Source organism: Neopelma chrysocephalum, unplaced genomic scaffold (assembly GCF_003984885.1).
Source record: "Neopelma chrysocephalum unplaced genomic scaffold, ASM398488v2 Primary Assembly neopelma1_24, whole genome shotgun sequence".
Lineage (NCBI taxonomy): Eukaryota > Metazoa > Chordata > Aves > Passeriformes > Pipridae > Neopelma > Neopelma chrysocephalum.
The window spans coordinates 45,804,297-45,830,034 of NW_020897693.1; the positions used below are offsets into that span (position 1 = coordinate 45,804,297).

At 38.5% G+C, this 25,738-nt stretch overlaps 1 protein-coding gene across 6 annotated transcripts in view; it reads right to left on the reverse strand.

Annotated features, from left to right (window-relative positions):
• The window catches only part of BEGAIN (brain enriched guanylate kinase associated), a 161,569-nt gene that overhangs the window by 48,685 nt on the left and 87,146 nt on the right, over window positions 1-25,738 (reverse strand). For 5 of the 6 annotated variants that reach the window (XM_027673978.1, XM_027673974.1, XM_027673977.1 and 2 more), the window contains 3 exons: window positions 12,351-12,512; window positions 10,706-10,762; window positions 6,157-6,223 (listed from right to left, as the gene is read on the reverse strand). In XM_027673978.1, the coding sequence (XP_027529779.1) occupies window positions 6,157-6,223; window positions 10,706-10,762; window positions 12,351-12,512 (286 nt within the window). The remainder of the gene's footprint in view (window positions 1-6,156; window positions 6,224-10,705; window positions 10,763-12,350; window positions 12,513-25,738) is intronic. The other variant, XM_027673976.1, reaches the window with a different exon arrangement.

Here is a 25,738-nt window from a genome sequence, read left to right on the forward strand (position 1 = left end):
TCTTTCTTTCTTTCTTTCTTTCTTTCTTTCTTTCTTTCTTTCTTTCTCTCTCTCTCTCTCTCTCTCCTTCTCTCTCTCTAGGAAGTCCTTTGATATTTGTTGTAGACCATGGATTTGGATAGAGAAGACCTAGAAGTTATTCAGAATTTTTCTCCTTGGCCAAGACAAGTTGCTATTCTATGCCTTGTTTTCCATATTCACAGATGACACTAGTTTTCATGAAGGAGTTTGAGATGTGAAATGCCTGCTACAGAAAACCTTTTCAGGCTTATTCTTGTTCTTGCTTTCCTTTTCATTGTGGTGAATTGGCAGATAATCACAAAGAACCAAGGCACTTACAAGGAAGGCACAGGTCAAAGATACCCACATCCCACACAGATTTCTGGGTTTTTTTCAGCCATTTTGAAAACAACAGCTTTTTCTATTCCCATCTGGTCAAGATGGTATCCCCCAGGATAGTCCTGAGAGATAGAGATCAAACCATGGAGATCAGGATGAAGAAAATGATTGAAAATGTCAGGTATAACAAATGTGTATCAGTGGCCTAGAGGTAAGGCACATGTTAAGAAAGAAAGAGCTCTGTCATCATGCAACAGAGACAATTTTGGAAGTCCCTTGTCACTTTACAGCTTCCTTAGTTTCCTCATACTTGTGGCAGATGTCCTGCTAAGAGGAAGAGACAGAGCAGAAGAACTGTCCCATGACTTCAGAAGAAAATGGAAACTAGTTTCCAGAACAGTCTCTCATGATGGCACATTCATGTAGAGCAATTAGGAAGTGGCTGGTCTGTCTTATGTGTTTCTTGGGAAGAGGATTAGCCTACCAACCATGTAACAACGGGATAACAAAGGGACATGAATCTCTGTTCAGAGAGAGTGAAAGGACTGAGAATGTCTGAAAGCCTGTGTGCTCATGCTCCTGTCCCCAGTTATCCAGGAGATTTCATTTATTTGTCTGCAAAACTAATGAAACTACTCAGTCTGAGTCTGTGTAGTTGCTACAAGTGTTAATGTGTGTAGGTCCTATTGCCTATTTGGCAATATTTTTTAACCTGGGAAATGAGTCTGAAAAGAGTTAGTGAGAGATGGAGATCTTTAGCAAAAAATGCCTGTAAGCATAAAAACGTGTAACCTGAAATCCTCCTAGAAATACAATTTTTCAACTGCTATTTTTATAAATTACTTGTTTCTGTGGCATTTACAGTCATTTCCTTAGAAATGTTGTTTCACAGTTGTTTGGTCCACAAAGCACAGACCTTCTCTGGCTTCTGCCTTAACTAACCAACCAGTATAAATTTCTCTTGAAATTCACAGCTGTCTTCAGTGAATGTGAGTAAATGAGCCTGTCAGGTTGAGCTGACTAAACTTTTCTTGTCTTTGGGATGCAAATCCTTTTAAGTATATTTAGGTCATATCTATTTGATTTTCATGGGACATGGGGGAGGGGGAGAAACTTCTTCATAAAGGAAAGAAAATGTAAAAGATGTGCTTTAAATCACTGTTCAAAGTCATTGTCAAAGTCATCATGCTCTGTGCAAGAACCTTGAGACCCTGGGCTTCTGTTTCCCTTATGTTTGTGTGAGAAACAGGATTTCTCTCCATTGTTTTAATCTTTCACTTATGTTTTAAACCATATTGGGGGTGTGACTGGTAGCTGTCATAGGAGACTCAGGTGCAAGTTAGTGACTGGTTCAAATTCCATAGCCATACTGCTGGTAGTTAGATGTTTTTAATGCCTGACCGAAATTGTTCATCAAATTCCTCACCACTTTCCATATTCTTTACCTTTCTGTCCTGGATACCCAGCAATCTGCTTCTTTTAAAATAATATTCCCCTGACACAAAGTCTCAGAGCACCGCTCAAAACTGCCCAGCTCATATTTAATTTATGTTTGGATTTCCCCAACTGGAGATGCATAAGTGTATATTATGACCAACAGACTGGAAAACCCCAGATATTCAAGAGCTGGATAAATAACTCTTAATAACATGGAGCATAAAGTACTTGCAGTACCTCTTAGTCCTCCTCCAGCTCATAGGCAGAGGCAGAAACGGGATAAAAATCAGTGCTGTGCTCAGATAGTGCAGCATTTCAGACATGATCATCCTTAACACAAATCCCTCTTTACTACTGGTTTATATAATAATTTTTTCCAACTTTATGGCAGAGTCACACACCCAGTCTGCCTTAATGTATAAGAAAAATCAGGCATTAACATGTAATATTCTAACAGTTCTATGGCAAAATTTTGCTGTAAATTTTGTAAATTTTTATTGTAAAAATTTAAGAGTTTTCATCTTGACAGATGAAAAAATGTATAATTCACTGTGTGCAGAGGACTGGTCTGGCCTTGCAGAGGTGAGAATCAAAGCTTAATACCATCCAGCAGTCTGTCTGTCAAGCTTTCCAGTTACAAAAGACATATTTTATGGTGTTTCTGGAGAATAAGGCCTTCTGAGCTTTTTGCAGCTGGATTCTGAGATCATGTTTTCAAGAACATTCAAAATGCAGATGGGGGTGGAGACATGTGTGCAATTTTCATTAGCAGTTGAGTTTATTAAGCAGCTATTATTAGGTACCAGCTCTTCCCAAATGTAGATACAATTAAAAGTCTGGCTTATGACATTAAAGGTAAAATTACACAACTAACTGCCTTGAAAGTTCAGAACATTTTTAAAATATGTTGCTTAATTCCACTGAAGATCATAAATCAAACTGGATTGAAGTCATATAAAGGATTTCTTAACATGTGGTTGGGATGACCTGCATAATCTACTTATATATGGCTTATAATCATAATCAAACTGCTGTTTGTGAGCAGCAAGACCACGGCAGAGCATGCTCCAAAAAATCAAACGTGTAAAGAAAAGTGAAGATTACTGACGCCAACTGGAACTAAATAGTATAAAAAGTTCTTAATTTGAACAGTCCTGTAATGGAATCACAGTGAGAGGACTCTGCTTAGTCTTTTCCCACATAATAATGGAGAAAAGAGTTGTAAAGATTAATTATTTATGAAGACAATCTGTATATTCCACTGCTTAACCAGTGCTTACAACACCAAAGAAATCTTCTCCAGCTGAAGACTCTGACTGTGGTAGGAACACAGAGTTTTATGAGGAGTGACAGAAGAATTTTAGTTCTGTGCCACATTCACCTCTACTGTTCCATGTGTTTAGTCTTGCCCAGTTTAATGCAACAAGCTCTTTCCCATTTCAAGATTGTAGTTTTTTAGCTCTTAGCCAAATCAGACACTGTGGTTTATATTTTATACTTATACTTCAAGTTCTGGTGTGACAGAGGTTTCAGTTGGACACCATTTGCAGTGATCAGAAGTGTACTTTCAAATAATTTTAAATATTTTATAGATTAGCACCCAAAAGGAAGCAGAGCTTTGAAGAAAAATAACTGCTACATCAGCTCCTTTTCTGTGACTGCTGATGAATTAATGATTATTCTTTTACATCCCTTAGACTAATAGCAGGCATGAAAGGCTTCAATGTTCAGGATACCCACAAATATTAGAAGAGGTGGAGTCCTAGATAAGTTGTGATGAGCTGGGGCCAGCCACTGGGTGAGGGGGAGTTGTGGGTCACTTTTTAAGGCAGGGAGTAACTCTCCTGGGACCATCCCAGGTTATCTGCAGGCAGGAGGAGCAAAGGACCACTACCTGGGGTTCTTCTTTTCATTACTTGTTGCATTTGAACACATTAAATAGTGAAAACTTGTGTAAGAGTGTCTGCATGTACATATACATACGTGTATACAAAGGGAAGGGGAGAGGGGAGAGAGGGAGAAAGTAAACACATGGTTTATATATTTGGATTTGTGTAAAGGTAGAGAAATCAAAGGTGTTTGATTTTAGATTGGCAAGTTAGACAAAAGAAAGAAAAAACATATACACAAAGCTATTCCTCTAATGAAGAAAGGGAGAGAGAGGTTTCCAAGAGCCCAGTCCGCCATAAGCTGTTGATTAACCAGACCAGCTGTTATTTAATTCAACTTTCTCTGAAGTATTGAGGGGTTTTGGAATGCCCTAAAAATCAAAATGTTTGGCTTATCTAAATCAGATACAGTACTTTTTTCCTCACCTCTTTCCTTTTGATAGAGTTTCCATTTGACACTTGTTTGGTTTTGTTTTGTGTCTTCAGTTTCAATGTTTCAGAAAGCAAAGCAGCCTGGAGTTAAGTGGTGTACAGAGCCTGGTTGATCTTTTTCAAGCCTCTAAAGCTATCTTCAATGACTGTCTTATTAGTGGGATAAAGAAAGGTACGGTGCTCCACGGAACCAGTTTTTGTTCTTTCTGTGCTGTGCTCTGAAATAATTTCTCAAGGATCTAAGTGGATGCTGAAATAGCAGTTTGAAAATTCTTTGCTTTGATCTGAAATACCTGATAAAAACACATGGATTTTCTGGAGTTCTTCTTTCTGTGTTTCTATTATTTTTATTTTATTTACCAGCCTGAATGACTCTACTTTATTAATGTCTTGTAGCACATAGGTAATAAATGTTAGGCTACAGATGACGACAAAATCCTGAAGTGATTTGTCTAAAAGGAAAAAGTAGCAAGGGAAGAGTGGAGAAAAAAAGTAATAACCCGAGATCAAACGTTATTTATGCTTTTACAGTGTTTATATATATTTATGGACAAATGTCAGCTACAACCCAGCTGTAACTATGCCCTGTTGTTACCCACTTGCAAAAGCATCAGTCCCCTATTCATTGTTAGCTATTTAAATGGGCTTCTGAGATAAGAACAATGACATTTTCAAATGATTGTTTCCCCTTTCTTATTAAAGGCTGATGTCTGTCCTGAATGTTGCTATAGTCCCTATTTACTCAAACCCCACAATAATCTGTTCCCTCCATTCCAAGCTGCCCATCCATGCAAATGTTACATGAGTCTTATCTAAAAGATGGGCTTATCCTAGCATCCTTATCTCTGTGCATAGATCTGTGAACACACTCCATAAACCGTGTATTGTGCGTGCACTGTGCTTGCCTGGGCCATGTCGGGTCTGGGGCTGCACAGAAGGAGAGATGGGAGTGACTGATTGTACTGAGCCAGGAGAGGAGGCAACAGGCCAGGATGCGCTCATGGCCTGAATCATAGAATCATTGAATCAGCAGGGTTGGAAAGGACCTCCGAGATCATCAAGTCCAACCCTTGATCCAACACGCCGTGGTTACTAGACCATGGCACTAAGTGCCACATCCAGTCTCATCTTAAAAACCTCCAGGGACGGAGAATCCACCACTTCCCTGGGCAGCCCATTCCAATGCCTGATTACCCTCTCCATAAAGAATTTCTTCCTAATATCCAATCTAAACTTCCCCTGGCAGAGCTTAAGACCGTACCCTCTCGTCTTACTGAGAGCTGCCTGGGAGAAGAGACCAACCCCCACCTGGCTACAACCTCCTTTCTGAGAATCTTTGGAAGTTCAAAACTGTCATTCTTTCCTCTTTAAACATTATTTGTACATTCCTCTGTAATTTTACTCCTGCTAGTGATGTCCCAGCAGCATTAGCAATGAGCCAGGGCACCAAGGGCCTTGCCATTTCTTTTTAACATCTTCAAGCTATTTTGAGTCAGTGGTGCTGTGTCTGGCAAAGTGGAGCCCATAAATGGTGCAGTGTTTTCCTCGCTTGGCTTTAATTGGCCTGTGACAGTGACATTGACATTGCAGTTGCAGACACATGCAGATTGGAAATTAATATACTGAGATTGATAGTTATGACAGCATTTAAAAGTCAGACCATCCAAGCTCTATTAAATCACTTAATAAAAGCCGAGTGAAAGTATCTAAGAAGCATGAGAAAACCTTGGATTACCTTATTTAAATTTGATACTTAATGAAAATATAAATATTTAAAACCCATGAAGTTATTAGCTAAATTAACCAGAATTATTTTAAAGGTACAATTTACTCAGCCAGATCATCAGTCAAGGCAATCTTCATTTAAATTGATGGAGGTATGTCATCATACACAGCTTGAGCTCTACATCATGATACTGATAAAGTCATATATCTTTTTAAACTATAATTACATTTAGAGCGTGAGGGTTTTTTTGTGACAGCTACATACATGTTTTTCCTATGACTTAAGAACCATAAAACCATAATATATTAAAAGAAACCAGTTATGATAACTTACCATTCTGTAAAGTTTATCCTCCAGATCCTGATTAATTCTTTGTAAGGCTAGGTAATTGTTTTGTATCCTAAAACAAAGATGATATAATGTAATTGAATGCATTGTTTTTCATGTTGCTTTTTATCTGTGTTTTCACATCAGTACAAAACCTTGGCTTGCATTATTTGAAATCTATTTATTTATCACTCCTGTTGCCAGTCAGTGGTTGCCTTTGAAATGCAATTACCACCTGCTTCCTAAGCAAACTTCTTTCTCATGTTTGCTTACTATATTTAGCAGCAAATTCCATCAGGAAGTGAAAATCTGTTGGCCATTCTGCACTTGTGTGCAGCCTAGGAACTTGCACAAGGAAAGTGTAGCTTTACATCAGGCTCAAGAATAATATGCTAGAGAGGAAGCTTGAGCTGTAGGCTTAGGCAGCAGAAAAAAAATTGTGGAGCTCTCTTAATAAAAACAATTAGCAGAATCCTAACGACTGTAGCGACATTCAGGCATCAACATCATGACTTAGAAGATAATATCCCTTCTTTACACTAAAGTCCAAGGGATTTCCTATTCTCGAGACCTAAACACATCTTTCTTTAGGAAATGTATTCAGATACCTTAATAGGTATTTCTTTTTAGGGATTGAATGGACTCACAAAATGAGGCTTCCCTGCTTATTCCAGAGCGATACACCAAAGAAAAGTTTCAGCCTGTGCATCTTTAGGCTACTTAAATGGTAATCTTAGTATTGTGATGAATAAGCTGCACAGCCTGTGGGAAAAACATTGCTATGTTGGTAGGAGCTGTGCCTTTCTCTTCACAGAAGGTAAGGAGGGTAGCTCCTTGGTCTTGTTAGTACCCATCACCTCAGCAATATGTATTACAAATGTAAAGCAAATGTTAGAAGCTCAGCTGTGAAAAGTTTGTCTGAATAAATCAGTATGTTTGTACTGATCAATAGGTCAAAGTATTTTCATCAGTGAGCTGATTTTAGGTAATGTGCAAGTGTGTTCACTGTAAGAGTGAACTCAGATGCAATACACTTATATACAGCAGAAAGGGACCTCCTCTGGGAAGCTTGGATCTGAGCGTAGTTTCCGTGGTGATCAGGAAGGGACTGGGATTAAAGAAGTCTCTTGGATTTATCATTTGGTTAGTTAGAGTGCCTGTTGAAACTGAAATGAAGATCTGTATTTGAATCATGCCATGGCTGCAAATCAAAGGGTCCAGCCCACCCATTCCTGGTACATGATACTTCAAGTCTCTCCCAGCTTCTGTTGCCATGGAGATTTTCTTTCCAGTTAAATGATCAGAATTCTCCATTCAGGGCAGGCCAGTGGCTTGCAGTGCCCCTCTTGAGGCGTGAAGAGCTCTGGCTCGGGCTCCCAGCAATACAATAACATCTGCTGCACGGACCTGAGAGGGGATGTCTGTGCCAAGGACATCTGCTCTGTGGATATAAATAATGACATCCCCATGGGTGAAAATCCTCGGGGTATCAAGGGTCAGACCAGACTCAGGGCAGCCATTTCCAACATTCATTGCAAGCCTGAGGGAAGTTTCAATGTTATCTAAGTTTTACAGAGCTGCTGAGCAGAGGCTTCCCCCTGTGAGGAGGATCTGTGGTAGAGTGTTTGCTAAGGTGTTAACTCAAATGGGCTGAAAATCTGTGAGACTTGCACTGTGAGACTTGGTCATTGCTCACCAGTTCTCATATTTAATGAACCACAGTTCTCATATTTAATGAACCACTGTTCCCAGAGTGAACATGAACCACTGTGTTCATGTCCAGGTGACTTAAAGGATTGACTGAAGTTTACAATTCTCTGAGTTGTCCATGCTTCTCACAGCATTTACCACTAAAGCCCTCTACAGACATTTATTTTTCAGCTCTAGGCGTATTTGGGATTTTCACAGCTATTTAGCTGTCAACACAACAGAGACAAATCTCAGGGTACTCTGTACCTAGCTTTTTGTGGCACATGAGAAGGCAGAGATGATCTTGATAAAACAGTGGAAACAAGGAGGGTTACAATGGCTTTGCCTGCAGCTACTCAGCACAAATATTTTCTTCTGCTGGTAGGGCCGAGTGCTGTGGTGCAGGAAGCAAGGATTTAGAAAAATAAAATAGTGCCTGCTGGCTGAGACTGGAAGTGTCCCAGTATCTTCTCTGTCATGGTCTACATTTTTTGTCTAGTAAAGCAAAATAGAACAGGTTAAACTTGCGTTGCACCCAGAAAGCTTGTGGCTCAAGTAGAGGTGGCGTAAAAACTGATTTAAACAGCTAGCACCTGCTAACTGTTTTGGGTTCAAAAGTATCTGCATAAATTCCTGAAAGAAAAGAGGACAAAAAAGTTGGTTCAGAGCTTTTCTACCTCAGGCGTCTCTCTAACCCATTCTGCTGTGCAGTGGTGACATGTGGACAGCTCAAGGGAGACATTAAAGGTTCCCTTTCTGTAACTTTGAGACCATGAATAAAAACAATAATTGCTACTTGAATATCGGGCTTGTGATGGTGACAACGTGTCACTGGATTTACTCCTCAGCTTCTGTTGTCACTTTTTCTCTTGATATGGATGACTGAAAGGTTGATTACCATTAATATAATTGTTTTTCAATGAAAACACTTCCATGCCTAGATGGTGATAGAGGGTTTTTGCAAGAGATTATCACAATCTACTTGTCTGTTTGTAACTTCTTTTGCCTTTGCTTATCAAATCTGTTGTGTGTTTAGGAGAAAGTAGCCCACAAACATTATTTCTATAAGACATTTATTTTGCACTGAAAAAATTGACTGCCTCCCAGTAAAGTCAAATCAAATCTAAAAAAAAATCCACAGTAAGTAGGAAGTTAAGCTTCAAAAAGTGTTTCTATTGAGAACAGTATGCAAAGGTAGTCAAAATAAGCACAAACACGTACACACATCACAAGCACATACACATGCACATATAAGCAAACCCAAATTGGAAATTCACTGTGCCAAAAGAAGCATCAGCAAATGTGGGTGGCAAGGAGAGAAATGGACCCAGAAATATAGGGAAGGAAGTGTTCAAAGAGGAACAGAGGCAGATCAATCTTTGGGTTAAACTCTAAAATAAAGCAAAGGAGAAATAAAGAGCAGGGAAAATTATTAAAATTTGAAAATGATCAGATGAACAAATGGTAACTTAACCCTTTTTGCAGAAAACAGACACCCAGGTAGCCTGAACGTTGTGAGGTGTGAAATACTTCATCATTGTAAATCTGGCTTTGTAATTAAAGTGAAGAGTAGGTCAGCTTCATTACCCTGTGAAACTGCTAGAAGGATAAACTCATGTGAGTCAATAACCTATTATCATTTATTGATGGATTTTGTGTTGTTTGTATTATTAGATGATACACATGTGACTCGAGGTGCATGTATCTGCACCTGTTACATGCATGTTTAGACTCTTGATCAAATTAGGGCCTAATGAAAAATATTGACTGTGTTAAACATTAAATGTATATGCTTTCTTTACAGAAGCAAATTTCTCCCAGAGTGCAGTTACTTTTGAAGAGTGACTGTTAAAGTAGCAGCTTCTTGTTCAAGAAAACTTTTGTCTCTCTGTTATCACAAGTTACACCAACTTCCATATGAAAACAAGAGAGTTTTCCCCCCAGGATTTCTGTGACCCCTTCAGTCTGTGAAATATCTTGCTTTTGGTGAAACAAAAATGTGTGGGGGCTAATGTCAGTGCTAAATACATGCTTGTATGGGTTTACCTCCCATGTCTTAAAAACCCCCTATTTTCTTGTAAAAGATAGGGTGGGGACCTCAACAAGTTGTTACCCAGAGTAGGGTCTCAAGAAGGAAACACCATGTGAACTTTGGAGTCCAGAATTAGTTCCAAGATCGGTTTCTGAATTTTTTTTAAATTTTAACTCATAAAAGCCATGATAATCGTGTCAGATAAGGGACAACTGTGAGGTATATGAAAACCCCAATCTCTTTTCAGTCACTTTTCAAAATTGAACTTATGCTTTACAGTTAATATTTTCAAACCCACTCAGCACTGTCCTACTTTTTCTCACACTGGGAAAAAAAGAAAGAGACTACTTCTAAATGTTTGTAGTGAGGTTAAAAACTTGACCATTTAGCCACATGAGTCACCTTCTCACTTGGGTGAGAGGGGAGGTCTAGCAGCAAAACAGGTAATTCTGGATAAATTAAGACAAAGAGTTTCAGAAAGGATTAAAAAAGGATGGCCATTCAGCCTCTTTGAAAAATTTTGCACTTTACAGTAATGGAAATTTAATAACAGAAGTGTTCTCTAGTATGCAAGAGGGATCTGGTTACACACGGTTTATTTATTTAGGGGGGGTTGAATTTCTCTCCCTGTGCAATGAATAAAGGAAGAGACACATTATTGAAACTAATTCTACTTTGTTTTTCTCATATTGGTTTTCCCCTGTGACATGTTGCTGACATGCTGTTGGATGACAGGGTTTTTTTCAGACGTTATCGTTCTCCAGGTTGAGAAATCTAGTTGTTCAACTTGCAGTATGCCTTGCTATTCTCAATAGAAACATTTTTAAAGCTCACCTCGTAACATATTTTTGGCTTCCATTATGATATGTCTTCAGGGGAGTAATCACCTGCCTGAAACATAATTTTTAATATAAGTTTTCTTCATAATATGGTACAATGTTCCATTAGAATATTGGAAAGTCAGTTCTGCTAATGTGATGTTTGGGTATGAGTGCTAGACTTTGCAGTGAGCTCTTGGCCTGAGTTTCAAATGGTGCTTAACTCAATAGAGCCCAGTGAAGTTGATAAGAGACTTCCTACTGACTAGGAAGCCCCTTTGTTTTAACAGAAGTGGGATGGTCAGCCCCTCTGCTGCTTTATGACAGCTGTCTGAATTAATGCTCAAAAAAACAAGAGTACCAGTGTTCCCTGTCCTGGAATGTATCAGGGGAAATTAGATCAAGAATGAAGTTACTTTAAATGGCTCTGCTCTAAGTGAAATGATAGGAAAAAATATTGTTAACAAGAAAACTGTTTTGGAGAATCTCCAGACTGCTCTGGATAGAAGTGTGTAGATTTCAAAATCACTGTGTCACCTGCATATTTTAGTCTTGTTTTAAGAAGCATCCCCAGATTGGGAGGCATTTAAGTTATAAGACCACACTAGGATGTTTCCTAAATTATGATCTTACAGATTCATTCTGTTTAAAATTTGCATTTAGTGGTTTGGTTGACTCAGTTTATTGGTGTTTTCTGGCTTTGTTTTGGTTTGGCTTTTGCCTTCTGCAAGAAATGAAAAATATTTCTTTGCGTATAGCCCTGGAATGATTTGTTCTGAATTTAATTTGACTCATCCAATGAACTAAATCAAACAGTTCCATTATAACATCAGTTTAGGAAAGTCTCACAAGACATGCAAATACATTCCTGCATAAATGGATAATTCTAGTATCAGAAGTTTTGCAAATAAATGAAAAAATTGATATTAAGAATCACTGATAAATTTAAAGCTAGACTGCAGACAATTTTAATCACTGTCAGGAATGTCAGGAGTGCATGCTTAACATAATTTATCATTAATATTAACTGGGTTCCCATTTTGAAACAGCACTGTACCATGGTCACAACAGTTTTAAATAATAGCTTTTCAGTATCATTCCATTCTACTTGAGATTAAAAGAAATTATTTGCTGTAGCATAATGAGAAATGTCTTAATATTGTTTGAATTGAATATAATCTCAGCTTTGAGTGATGAAGAGCCAAATTGTATTCTCTTGTATCAGTGCAATGAAGAGTAACAACAGAAAATGTGCAAAATCATTAAAAAAATATAAATCTGTATATATGCAGTATAAATACATATATATGTAGTGTGTTTATAACCTTTGTATTTGTAACACAATGTGGCACTAATCCACATGCAGGTTTACACATAAACAATGCCATATATGTACCTATATAGGTGTTTCACTATTTGCATATTTGCTTTTAGTACAGAGACGTCTTACATATCACATGTAAATAACTTCATGTGGCATGTAAAATATATTCAGATAAATATATTCACATAATATGTGTTAATATGAAAACATGATATGTAATCAATAAATAATAAATTATGCATGTTTGCAACTATGCTTATTTTTACTTACAAATGTCTTTAATACAGTCTCTTGTAAATTCCTAATAACTGTTTATTTCAAAAAGTTAGTTACTAACCTTCTCAGTTTTTCAGTTACTTTTTCAAGTTCCTCCTGAGCACGTCTCAATTCTATTTCAAGGTACTGACGTGTAGAATCAAACTCCGTTTCAAGCATTTCCAACTTATGGGTAGTGTACGATAGACGCTTTCGTAATTCCCCCTTCTGTTCTTGCAAAGTACTAGAAAAACAAAGACCACAGCTGTAGAATTTAGCTGCTCCCAAAAAGGCTTTTCATGATCCACCCTTTGACCAGTTCCCTAGAGTATAGGTTGGCATTTAGCCAGAGAAGTGTGCTTCATAATTTGTTTACTGCACTTTGAAAATCTTCTGGTATAAGCAGTTGACTGTCTTCCCATCTGTCCTGTCTAGTGTATTTTTTGCTACTATCTCATTATCTGTAATGGAATACCTTGTGAAAGAATCTTCATTAAAATACAAAACATGGTCTAGAGTTTGGTTTCACACAGAAACTTTTCATTTAGAGTTATCTTACCTTACTATGATTGAAGCAGATATCTATAGAGCAGCAACTCTAAATAAACCATGCAAAAATATTTCCTTGCCTAAAGTCCAAATTACAAGTTTGTGGAGGAGGAAAATTTTGTCCTATTTGATTTCATTTCCACTCCAATCCCTGGCCATATAGATGCTAGAGATATTATTGTTCAGCATTTCATCTGGTGAATGGTAATTAATATAATCACAGTTTTAAGGTTATGACTATTTCCCTTTTTTTCCCACTTATTTGGGAGCCAAGACTTCCCAGACTCAGGTGTAATCCCCAATTTTTCACTGTTCTTTCAGTAAAGAATTTATGCCATGATTTTAAACTAGCTTTAGTTATACTCTTTGACAAAACAAAGCACTAGGCATAGAATTTGGGGAAAGGAGGTTTTTCACTTTATTGTTTTCTCTGTTTTAGAGATAAGACAGCATAAAGCCAGGCGATCCATGCAAAAGTTTTATCAGGAAGGCCAATATGCCATCTGCATCCAAATAGTCCCTCTAGAGTTGCAGCAATAAACCTGAGGATCTTTCCCTTGCTTTACTGGAGCTCAACTGCGCCAGTTCAGGTGAGTCAGTTCTGCACGTGACTCAATTCTTATCTGCACAGTGGAGATATTTTTATCCTTGTCTATTTACTTTGTAAGCTCCTCAGTCTTCTAGCGTGTTTGCCAGTTGAACAGCAGGATGGGACTCCTGTCAGAGCTGGGACCTCTGGAGGTGACTGTAACTTGGTCCAGGAACTGCAACCTCAATATTGAGCTGATCTCTTGGCTTCAGGTGGAACCTCTGAGGCACAATGGAACTGGAATCTGCCATCACCTAGAGACAAAGTGCTGCCACATGATGCATTATGAATTCTCTTGCTTTTTTTAATCATATGGTAAAAATAATTCTTCATAAAAGAATGGTGAATGTTGATTCCCTTTGATGTCAAGTGAGTACTGCCATCAGCTTCAGTAGATTAATGTTTTGGGTCTTTAATTAGACAAGAGGCTTGGGAACAACATGTCAATCTTCAAGAAACACTTATCTGAGCTGTCTACAGCGTGACTGGCTTCTTCTCTACAAGCTGCAATAGGAGCTCAGTGAGTTAATGCAAAAGCTTTACAATTGTTGCTTGCTTGATCCATGCAGCTCAGAGATGGGAAGCAGCCTAATGTTTTGCCAACACAGTGCTCTATTTCAATTGCACATATTGCGTGGTTACAGTTATACTTAGATTACCACTTGTAGTTATATTCCCTTAAAATAATATATTCTGATTCAGACATTTAATGCAGTTACAGTCAATGCAATAATTTAATTTTTATATTTCTCTTGGTGAATTATACTCCAATATTATCTAGGGAAATGAGAACCCATGCTGGTCATTTCTACATGTCCTCATTCATGATGTTACCACATCATACCACTTTTCACTTGCTCTGCTTCTGGCCTGTTGTTCTTGTTACTCATCTGCTCATCTTGGTCAGTTTTTCTTCCTGTAGCCTGGCAACTTGAATTTTCTTCTGTGAAGTGGGAGTTACAGTGCCAAAACTGTTTAGAGTGAAAAGAGGTATGATCTCAAGTCTTCTGCTGCTCTAAAAATCTAATCACTAGGATTTGTACAAAAAGTAGACAGCAGGTCCTCCAGCTATGATTTTGGATAAAAATGGCCAGGCTGAGGCTCCTGCTCTATGCTGGGCAAATGCAGTTAATGCAAGTTAAGCCACATTAGGGAAGGTTAGAGCATCCTGCTGCACTGGGGAGTTTTGGACACGGGAAGTTTGATCTTTGGGGGGAAGAGGGTTATTGGTATACAAATATAATGGAAATGCCAGAGATGTTTAAGTCAGTAATAGCTAGAGACTGCCTAACAAAAGAGAAAAAAGGGGAAAGTTAATGGTCTCCAATAACTTTGTCTTCTGCTTCCTTCTGCAGGTACTTCTTGCTTTGGGTCTCAGTTTGCTAGGTTTTAGCAGCTTGAAGCTTGTGCTAGAAGGATAAACTTAACTTCAAGCGCAGTCTTTTCTCTCTTGAAGTTCACTTTGAAGTGTTTGTATTCTTGAATTCTTTGCTTTCAGAATAATTCATTCCATTAAAATCAAGCCTATTCTAATGAGCTTTACTGAAACAGTCTACGTACATGGGCTCTTCCACATAATGTTTTGGGAGGTAGAGCATAGCTGTAACTTTGTTCAAAATAAGAAAAAAACCCCACTGATTAAGGCATAACTCAGGCAGCTTCAAAGATCGAAGTTATTCTCATCCAGCAAACCATAATTCTGAAAAAGCTGTACTCATTTCCACCCAAGCTGGAATGATAGGTTGGCATCCTTAAACCCTCCCAAACCTAGGAGAACCCTTACTCATTGTGTATTTTGAATCATATGATCAACATTAAAATAGCTGATTGCTCTTAAGAGAATGTATAATTTTTAGATAGGAAGAATAACACCTGATTTATGATGAGATTATTTAAAATGCAATAGTAGATACCTAACATTAAGTCATTATTAAAATACGAGTTATTAGACTGAAAGGTAAGAGTTTTAGAAAGAAAGAAATCTTGTTCTGACAAGAATACACTGAATGGCAAAAAACTTTTAGTCACTTTTATGGAAGAAAAAAAAAGAAGAGTGAAAGAAAAGACCCCAACTGGGAAAGCATTAAACCATCTGCTTTAATATCCTTCTTGAGTCAAACAAGTTCTGAAAAGATAGCTAACTTTAAGCAATATCACAACAAAATTTATGCTCATGAATGACACAATAGGGAAATTTTCCCAAATCTTAGGCTGTAACCGTTCAATGGGTACTAATAACTGTAGATTTCCCAGGATTCCCAGGATGGTTTTGATTTCTGCATGAATTGAGCCTTATGTAGATACATTGCTGGTTTCAGGTAAACCCTGTTGTTTTCCCTTGATTTTGGTTTTGTATGAACAAACACCTAAGAAGCAAAGGCAAAGCAAGTGAAAGAAACAGTAGAAAGAACAAGAGCTTGCAATGTATCAAATTCTGTATCTCTAATCGCAGGATCAGAGCTTCAATTTTTGTTTTGTACAAATCTAAGGTATTTCACAAGATATTTGTTTGTTTGCTTTCGTGGGGTGTTTTTTGCATTTCTCATTAAACAGATGTTCTTTCTCTGAAAACCTTTCCCTTACCATTAGCTTCCAGTGCTATCACATAACAGCATGCTTGGATTATCATTCCTTATTCTGTCTTGCTTTTTTTTTTTTTTTTTGTTCTAGAAGTCTGACGTTTTCATGAGGAGGCCTTAATTTTGCTCTGTACCCCTGTAAATTTAGTAGTGGTAATTTAATCAGAATTGAAAAGAAGAAAAAAGAGTGGAAATATGGAGTAACAAAGTCAACCATTTAACATTTTTGTTTTTCTCCAAACCAATCAACTCCATAAATTACCTGCATTTTGTTTCTGCTTGTCACATACCAGTTAATTAGAAAAGTTAATTGAGCAATTTTTTAATGTTGCTAAATCACTATATTTTAATTCATAACTTATCTTCTATGCATAGTTGGTCCTCACAGCTCTTTATTTATATATATGTGTAAAACTAAGAAAAGAGTTGAATGCAAAAAGTACCGACAGGAGAAAGGAGAGGACTTATTAGCAAATAAAAAATACTGTCTGGAAATCTTATAGTGCTATGTCTTAGAAAACACAAATCCTATATTTCATTATCTTTATGAAACTTGGAGAGCTGGAAAGAGTATGGAATTACGGGACAGGCTCAAAAATGCTGTAGACTATTCCATCTTTAGCATAAGTGGTTCTCTATTTCTTTCAATGTTCTTTAAAGTCCTGCTCCTGTGACAATCAGTGGTTTGCAAGTCATTACCCACTTTGCTTCATTAAAATATTTCTTTAAAAACAAGAACAGTAAATATAATACTAAATATTTAAACTGGTGAGTGAAAACCTCTCAAGGGAAGCTACTTTAAAGGTTATTAAAAACAGGTCTTTAAACTTTCCAATGCATTATTTTCACCAATTAGGTCTGTTTATTCTCATATATAAAATAGATATGAAAACATATATTTGCACGGAAATTTATGCCCACAAACATGATCTCAGCCTGCAGATGTCGGTCAGGATTAATCTGTAGTGCTGGCTGGAGAAGCTCCAGGTGAACATATTTCCACTGGGTTTCAGGCAAAGCTGAGATGCCACGTGGTGACAGCCTATTCTGAGGAAGGTGTGCTGGAAAACAAGCAGGTTTTCATTGTACCTGTCTGATCTTCTGCCAGCTCATCTGCCTGGCAGGTGGTCTGATGACAAAGGAGTGATGGCATGCAAAGTTGGGGCTGTTCAGTTGCCTGGAGGCCGGAGGATTTCTGTTACCCTCAGAGGAACAGAATTTGTTAATCTTTGTTACGCAAAGAGGGTGCTCCCTGGATTGTTATTCCATGAGAGTTGATGTCTATGAGTCTGCCCCATCAGTGGAGCATTCCAGAAACCCCACATCTCAGCTTCGCTGGTCAAACTGCTTCAGCAGCCCTTTCACATCTGCCTGCCACTCCAGGGCTCTGTTTTGAGGGTGGTTCTGCAGTGTTGCTTAAAACCTGAGCAAGTGCATTTTTTTCAACTAGCGAAATTCTCCCTGAATGGACTGATTACATTCCTCCACACAGCTCTTGAAGTGAGTGAAAAAAATATGATTAAAGGTGTTAGGAGGGAAATTAGCAGTGAAAGGAATGCAAAACAAGGGCAAGATAAATGCCCATGTCAAATATACTGAAAAAAAAATCAAATGTTCGCATTTCTGGGTAGTGAAACAGACGTATTAATGCAGCTGTGAAATCCTAACTAAAACTAATTGTATTTTGTGGGTAAACAGCCTGTCTTGGAAGAAAGAACATGGGAACTGATAGGAACTGGGGGTTGGGGCTCTGAGTCTTGAATGTGGCTTTGCCAAATGTGCCTGGTGTTACACCAGTCAAGAGAGTTAAGGCAACACTGACCTTGCCCACTGCTGGTCAGCTCTGGCTCCTGTTCTTAGTCAAGTGCAGGCACTATCAGGATGAAATTAATCTGACCTATTTTAGAAGCCTACTTTTAGATGAGTTGACGCAAATCTGGAAGTACCCATTTCCGATAATTACAAAGGGAATCTAGTCAAGTGTCTCAGACATAGACAATCGCATCTCATCAGATAACTCCCCCTCTTCCTGACTCAGTTCTGTGTGTGTGAGATGAGGTAATAGTATTGCCTTTCTTCTTTGCTTAGACTGCACGGAGGCCCACAAAAACAAACTACAAAATGCTTTTAAAGTGTTTTTCAGATCTGTTTTGTATCTGCAATGTGTCACTTTCTAAAAAAGGACTTTGTAGGATCAGGAATTTGGTGCACTGAGAAAAATTTAAAAAATATATTCTGGAACAGAATTTCAAAAATAATTTCTTCTTCTGTCCTTTCATCTAGGGAAAAGTCAAAACCAGTTAGCCCCGTACAAGTGCTTTATGTGAAGGAGTATAAAGATCAGGAGAGGGTTCTCTGGGAAGGGCCAACTCATGCCATGCCAACTTGGACCACTGATGTCACCCATGGCAGGCAGTCAGATGGGCTGGGGCAGCTTCATGCACTTGCTTTTCTGGAATCATTTTCCCAAAAGTGTAAGTCTGCTGTGGGTCTCTGCAAAGAGATGGGCTGTTTGGCTCAAGGAGTGCAGTCAGCCACATCCCTGGTTTTGTTTCTGATATTTGAATGCAGCTGATCATCACAGAGATGAGGGCCATCAGCCAGGCGGGAGGTGAGGGTCTGGGGGGAGACACTGTTCTGACATGTAGCTCACACCCCAGGGAGCAGCAGGTTGGGCACAGAGGTCTCTGGGGACATTCACAGCTGACAAAAATGACAACAGGTCCTCAGTGCTACTGTGTTGCTCCTCAATAGAGCTGGACTGCATTTTCAGCTTGATTTTGGGACTAGCAATTGGCTTCAGCAGCTCCTGCTGATCCGCGTCTGGTAGTCTGGATTACCCAGGACCTTTTATACCAACACAGCTTTGTTGAACATGCCTCTGGAATGGGTCATGCCAGATCTGCATGGTGCCCAAGATGGACACGCTGTGAGAAAGGCACCCAAACCTCAGCTTAGGAGGAATAGCTTCGAGATAACAGTTGTGTCATTGAATCTGACCCCTCAACAATGTTTTTTCAAGTTGCAGTTGTTGGGAAATGAAGTCCAAGCATTTTACAAGTGTTTTTTATATTAATGAAAGATTTTAAATGAAGCAGTAATTGGATTTCTATGTTAATCAAGTTTTGATTATGTGTTACATGGTCACGGTCACTGTTTCAAAAGGGCAATGCCAAAACTATCTTCCCTGTCTGTAGTTTTTGTGTCTCACCTTGCTCTTGTTCCATCTGATTAGGAGGGGGATGGGATCAAATTACAATGTCAAGATCCAGGGTCTGAGACTCCAACTACAGACTTGAAATTAGTTGTACAGGGAATAGAGATTACATTTTGCAGCTCAGACCCAGGGTCCAGTCAGTTCACAATCCCGGTTCTCTGGTGCTCTTTATTCAAGAGGTTCCTTTGTAATTAGAAATGCTTTGGCAAATGCCTATCCAAGTTCTACAATATGCATTTTCCTATAAATTCAGGCTCATGCAGACTTTGTTCAGCCTACCTATTCTTTTTCAAATTTTCATCAAGCTCTGTTGGGTTAATTTTCATTACAGAACATCCACAGAATTTCCCCATTACTTTCAAAGAAGTTTGTTAAATAATTGAAACTTTGGAATATGAACAGTTTGCCTGTCAAATTGCACGCAGATCTCTCCTTCCTATAGATATATATACACACATATATAGATAGATAGCTTTTGGAGGAGGTTTTTTTTGCGAGTATTGAACCATCTGAATTTTCTTTTCAGTACTCATTTTCAAAATAAACAACCTGAAGCTGGGTTTGGATTGTGAGAAGGGAGGCCTGTACATATGTTTCAGAACAAATGTGTGGGTGATCCAAATCTGGAGCTCAGATAGTTTCCAGATGACTGATGGACACATAAAACAAGTAACAGAGACCTTTCCTTAGATTCCAGGCATTCTGGCAGAATTTAAACCAGAGAAGAGGGATCCTTTATCAGAAATATTAAAGACAGTCATTTGGAAGGGAGGTGGGGAAAAGAAAGAGATGTTTAGCAGTTGAAGTCTGAAGTGCTGTGGGATAAATCCTTAGCATGAAAGTCTATTTGGAACACCTGTAGAATTGATACAGCTACTTTAAAACAGGTATATCACTGGATTTTGGAAGACAGATTTTCTTCACTTTGGACATGAGTACCCCACTCTTTCATAATTTGCACAATTAAAAATTCAGACCCAGCAAGAGATATTATATGGTAAATGTGTCTAAACTGTACTGGGCTTATGAATTAGAGGTAGAGAAGAGAGACCTCTCTTAAAAACAAAACAATTACTTTTTTGTGTATGTTGAAAGGAGTCAGCCTTTCATTGCAGAAGGGGTGACTTCTATAGCAAATATCAGAAGTCCACAGACATATCTGTCCAACAAGGGTATCGAGTATATCTGTAATATGAGGTGATTAAGATATGAAAATTCAGTTACATGTTGACATGCAAAAATCCCTTAGAGGACCATCTGTCAGCACTGAGTTATCTTAAGTGAATGCCATTATTGTCAGTGGAACGTGACAAGATTTTTAAAATCTGCTCATAATAAAGACATACAGGTTTTCCTTTATTTAGAGGTGCTATCCATAACCTAAGGCTCTGAATGGTTTAACTAGAAATATAATGAATTAAATTACAGCTTTCAGAAATAGATACTAATCTGTATTATTTTAAATTTTAAATAATCTATGATTATTTTAAATGCAGTTTGTTCAGCAGGCAATTGTGATTCCCCCAGTGAACTGAAAAATGCCAAGGGCAAATGATAATGCACCGTGAGAATCCAAACGTGCAAGCAGGGAGTGTATTATTGTGCAGAGCACTAGGTAAGCAAGGGCATAGAGTAGCTCATGGAGGAGGAAGAATGTGGACTTACAAACCAGGATGTGCCCTGTTCACCAGGAGCAGCTGCGCTGGCTACCCCAGTGTGGTTCTTGGGGCAGGGCTGCACAGAGACTGAAGAGCTGAGCCAGCTCTCTGAGGACTGATTTAATACTTCTGCTAACTTGATTTGGAATCTTCAAAATACATTTCTGTTTCCTATTAATGAGATAACCATTTTTGCTTGTGAGACACTTCTGAGGTTAAATACCTGAGTATGTGAGAAATTAGTGCAATGCACAGCGAAACAGTCTGTGACCAAATTCAAAGGTGACTAAAGCAGAGGGAAACAGTGGAAGCAGCAGAAGTAGTTGCTACAATCTCTGCCTTCTTCCAAGCTACCTACTACTGCCTCTACTTTCCCTAAAGTCTGTGGAAACTGATTGTTTTCAGCTCTAGCTGGTAGAGTGTTGGTATCAGTGGCTTAAATGCAAACCTTTAGGTTCAATGAGTGATCCTACAGAAGTTTGAATAAGGACTGCTCCTGTTCAATTTGTTTCTCTGTGTTGCTAGAAAATGAAGGGATGGACAGGTGGAAAATACGTATGGAAGAGAAAAAAACAGACATGCAATTCCAGAAGGAATGAGTTTTCTGACTCATTCTTTAGAGATAGAAAGCGTATATTTATTTTCTTACAATAATAAAGGACTCTGTTCATGTTCATGCCCTGCTCCAAATTGTCTGCATTGTCCAAATGCTCCCTAGTGCTCTGGAGCACATCTAAAATAAGTCAGCTGGTGAAGCTGGGAGAGAGGGGAGATGACTTCTGCCATGGCAAACTTCAGACTGCATTTGTCCAAGAGAGCAGAGACATAATGACCCTGACCTTTCCTAGGGATTAAGGGATCTTCACACTGCTTACTGCCCAGACTCTGCCCTTCACATAACACTTGAAGAAGGTTCACCTCTGTAAGAGCCACTATTTTCTGGCTTTCCAGAGGCCAATATGTTTGCATAAAATATTTGGCTGGCAGAAATGGCGAGTTACAATGTAAAGTTGCAGGGTAAGAAAGGATAAGAAAAGCACCAGAAAAGACTGACTGCAACAAATATGTTCTTGCTTTCACAGGCTATCGGGGGGGCTGCCCCAGACAGAAAGTGATTTGAAGTTGTCGAAGAGTTGTTGACTGCTTTTTAATGTCTGGCAGAGTCCTACCAGTCTGCACTGCATCTCACTAGGGATTCCAGACTACCAAGAAGTGATAAGAAAGGAGAAAAAAATAAAGAGTGAGGTATTGAGAAATCGAGGGAACAAAATTAGAGGTAGACTTCAATTTATGATTTGGAAGCCAAAGAGAGCTCTCCAGGTGATTGAGCAAGCTGCCTTTGGTTGCAGTATCGCTCCTTACAGCTTTCAGTGGCCAGCTTCTAGATTGCTTTGGTTTGTAGTCATGGATAAGCACTCCCTCTGGAAATTACTGAAAGCAGCCTACCGCATCAGCTCACAAGCTTATAAAGTTATATTTTAATTGTGTTATTAAACCTTTCTCACTTTTGTTTTTGTCTGTTTACCTCCTTGATTCATCTGGATCAAGCTGTGCTGGAACAGAAATGTCATTCTTCCCGAATTGTGCTGTTTATTTGTAATAGGACTGTAATGAGTATGGGTGAAGCCCACTGCCCAGGAGCAAGCTGAAATTGATCTTACGCTTTCTATTAAAGGGCTGAGGTTGGAAGTGCAGTAGGGGAATACTAAAGAAATGTGCTTTGGCAGAAGGAAAAGAGTTTTGTTCCTGTTTAATTTGGTATAAAGCATCCAGACACAGGTTGATGGACAGAGGTTATAATCTCTGCTCTCACCTTAACTATTTCCTTCCTTTCCCAATCCTTTTCTCTTTCCTCTGATTTGAAATTCATCTTTCTCTGGCTTAAGGGACTCATTTTGGTGGGTTCGCTTAAAACTTCCATCAGAAAAGCTACACTAAGCAGTTGAAAAAATAAAATATATTCTTCGGGCTCTAGGACCAGTCAGACAGAGTTACTACTGGGACTGGGACTGGGAGAGGAACTGTAGATGCTACTGTTTTTTTCCTTTATAAGCAGTGTATATTATGTTCTTTGAGTAAATTACTGAATTTTCATTTTAATTACATCTGGTCACAGTTGCCTTCTAATCCTCTTTTCTGACAGAAGTCCTACAAGATAGAAGCTCCTGTTGAGTCCATAAGTGCTTGCCTTTAAAAAATGCCCATGCTTGCCAGATATTATTCCTAAAGAGCATAGGAAATAATAATATTCTTGCCTAGAGTGAGATGCAGCACTGACCTTTCAGACACCTTCAACAGTTATTGGTGCAGTCAGTTTTACTGCACTCTGCTCTTTATCATTTGGTTCCCCTCACACACAGTTGTATGATGTTACTCAAGGAATCTGGCAGAGAGGTGAGCTCTGGGGACTTTTCTGAAGGCTTTCGGGCAGTGGAATAGATCACTGGTTTGTTAGCACAAGCAAACAATTAAAGTAAAGAAATTAATAATTTTATTTAATAAATTGACTCCTAAGCCTGGGCACACCCAGATTCTCATCTGTGCACATGTGATTCCGAATCTGAGGGAAACTTACTACACACAGACTCACGTACAAGGTGTTGAACAAGAACAGTGAGAGCTACTGCTGGTACTTGAATGAACTTATTTTGCCTGAATATTTTAAGATATTTTTAGTTTTCCTACAATAACAAATGTTCCTCAGCTCTTTGATCACCTTGATCTTACAGCAACAGAAGAGAAGGGAAAAAAGAGAAAGGAGTTGCCATCTGTCATCTCTGGCTAATTATTTCAAGCCCTACCTTGTTTTATACGCTGCAGCACACTATTTTGGGACTTGTTAACTGAGAAGTCTTCTACTCTGCAAGAGTATAAGTGAGTTCACCTCTAGCAAGTTCCCCACCGCTCAGCACGTTGTGCCGTCATTTCGTACAACCTTCCTCCCAGGCAAATGTTGCAATTTATTAGTTCAGGTTTTATCCTGCTCTCCTGGCTGCACTGGCTTTCTGATGTAAGACTCCATTTTGTCACTTTTTTTTTGGGGGGGTATGGGAAAGGACAAGGAATGGGACTGCATTCCTCTGAACTCTTGTTAGCAGTCCAACACCTCGACACTGGCTCTTCTGTAGTTTTGGAGTCAGCCAGTAAATGAAGGTGCTCTCTGCAAATGTGGAGGGACTGTATGAGGCAGCAGGTATTCATCAGAAAAGCTGTTTGCTCTATTCTTGTGAGAAGCGATACACAACGTGCTTCTTCAGAGGGGACCCAGGAGCCCTCTGGTTCCACCTACCTTGCGGGTGTAGCACCCCAAAGAACCACACAGAGTGAGGAAGCAGCTTCATTACTCCAGACTTTCCCAAAAATTACTCTTGTGCCTTGAGATGTGGATTACCTAAACACAGGCCACCTTTTTTTTTTCCTTATAGCTGAATTACTTGAGCATTCTGGGTTAATCAAAACTTAGGGTTTTTTTTTAACTCTCTTGCTGATACTGTTACAGCTTTCTCATTAGTTTTTTAAAGGTTAAGGTGCACTAGGCAACATAAAATAGTACCTATACTAATTTTGTAAATGCTGACAGTTGTCATACTCACTATCTTTCATTTTTACAAACAAATGTTTGGAGGATTTTTTAGTTCCTTCAACAAGGAGGTATTTTTCAATATAATTGGAAAGCAAGTTTCCAGATAAATTTTTAAAGTCTAGATGTGTTGAAACAATGTGATTAAGGTCTGACTTAATCAACAGGAAAGAAAGAAGCAAACTTTCAGGAAATACTAAAATTTCCCTAAAAATTTGGATTCTTTTGTACTTTTTAGAAAGCAAGGAGGGAAATGAAAATTATCTTTCAATGGCTGTTTATTTTTACTTTTTTGAATGAAATGGCTAAATAGCCTGAGCTAAAATCCTGAATTTATGCATTTTGGGCTTTAGTATCCTTGGAGATAAACTGTGGTATTGTCCTCCACAAGAGTAAGGTTTTTTTATTTTGGAAGTAAGAACTACAAGCGTAGGAAATGATGGTATTTTTTTGGCAAGCCCTACAAAAAGACGACTAAATATCATTCCAAGACTCTGAACTTTGCTGTGGGCATCCATTTAAAAACAGCATGTGAGATCAAACTCAGTGATTACACTGTGGCTGTGTGAATTTGTTCTGATATTAAAAGACTTCCAAATATTCAATCAAGTTGGAATCAGGGTCAAATATTTTGTAAAAGAGTTTTATATGCCTGGATTATATTTCACTTCACTGGTCATCCCTTGATTTTAGCCAGGACAAGCAGCAGAGCAAAGCTATTTTTGCATCAGGCTCCTCTAAACCCAGGTAAGAGTAGAGAGCATGTGCAGAACCCTGGGGGACTGAAAAGAGGAATTCAAACCATTTTTCCAAGATTGCTATTTTTTTCACTCAGAGACTGCGTGAAAAAATACCAAAGAATGTCGTTTATGTCTTTTCTACACTAGCAGCCCTCTTAAGATGAAAATTCACACACATTATTCAGAGAAAATCAATAGACTGCAAGAACCAATCTAAAGCTTAGTCTGTCTTTATTTTTTTACCTAATTACTTTCTTTGACGTATATTACAATATTTCATATGTCATTGAAAGCCTTAGGATTAGCGAATGACATTTCTTCTACATACCTGCCACTTAAAATAAAATCAAGCAAAAAAGAACAGACAGTATATTCAGGAGAAAAGTAGAAGAGAACCTAAGCAAAATATGGAAAAATGAGTCATTACTTAAACTTATACTACATGCTGCATAGGAAAGTAAACTAGAACCAGTAATAACTCCCCCATCCTTTCATCATTCTGTACCTATAGCATTGAGAAAATTCTTACTTCAGGAGACCTAAGATTAATGAAAACCT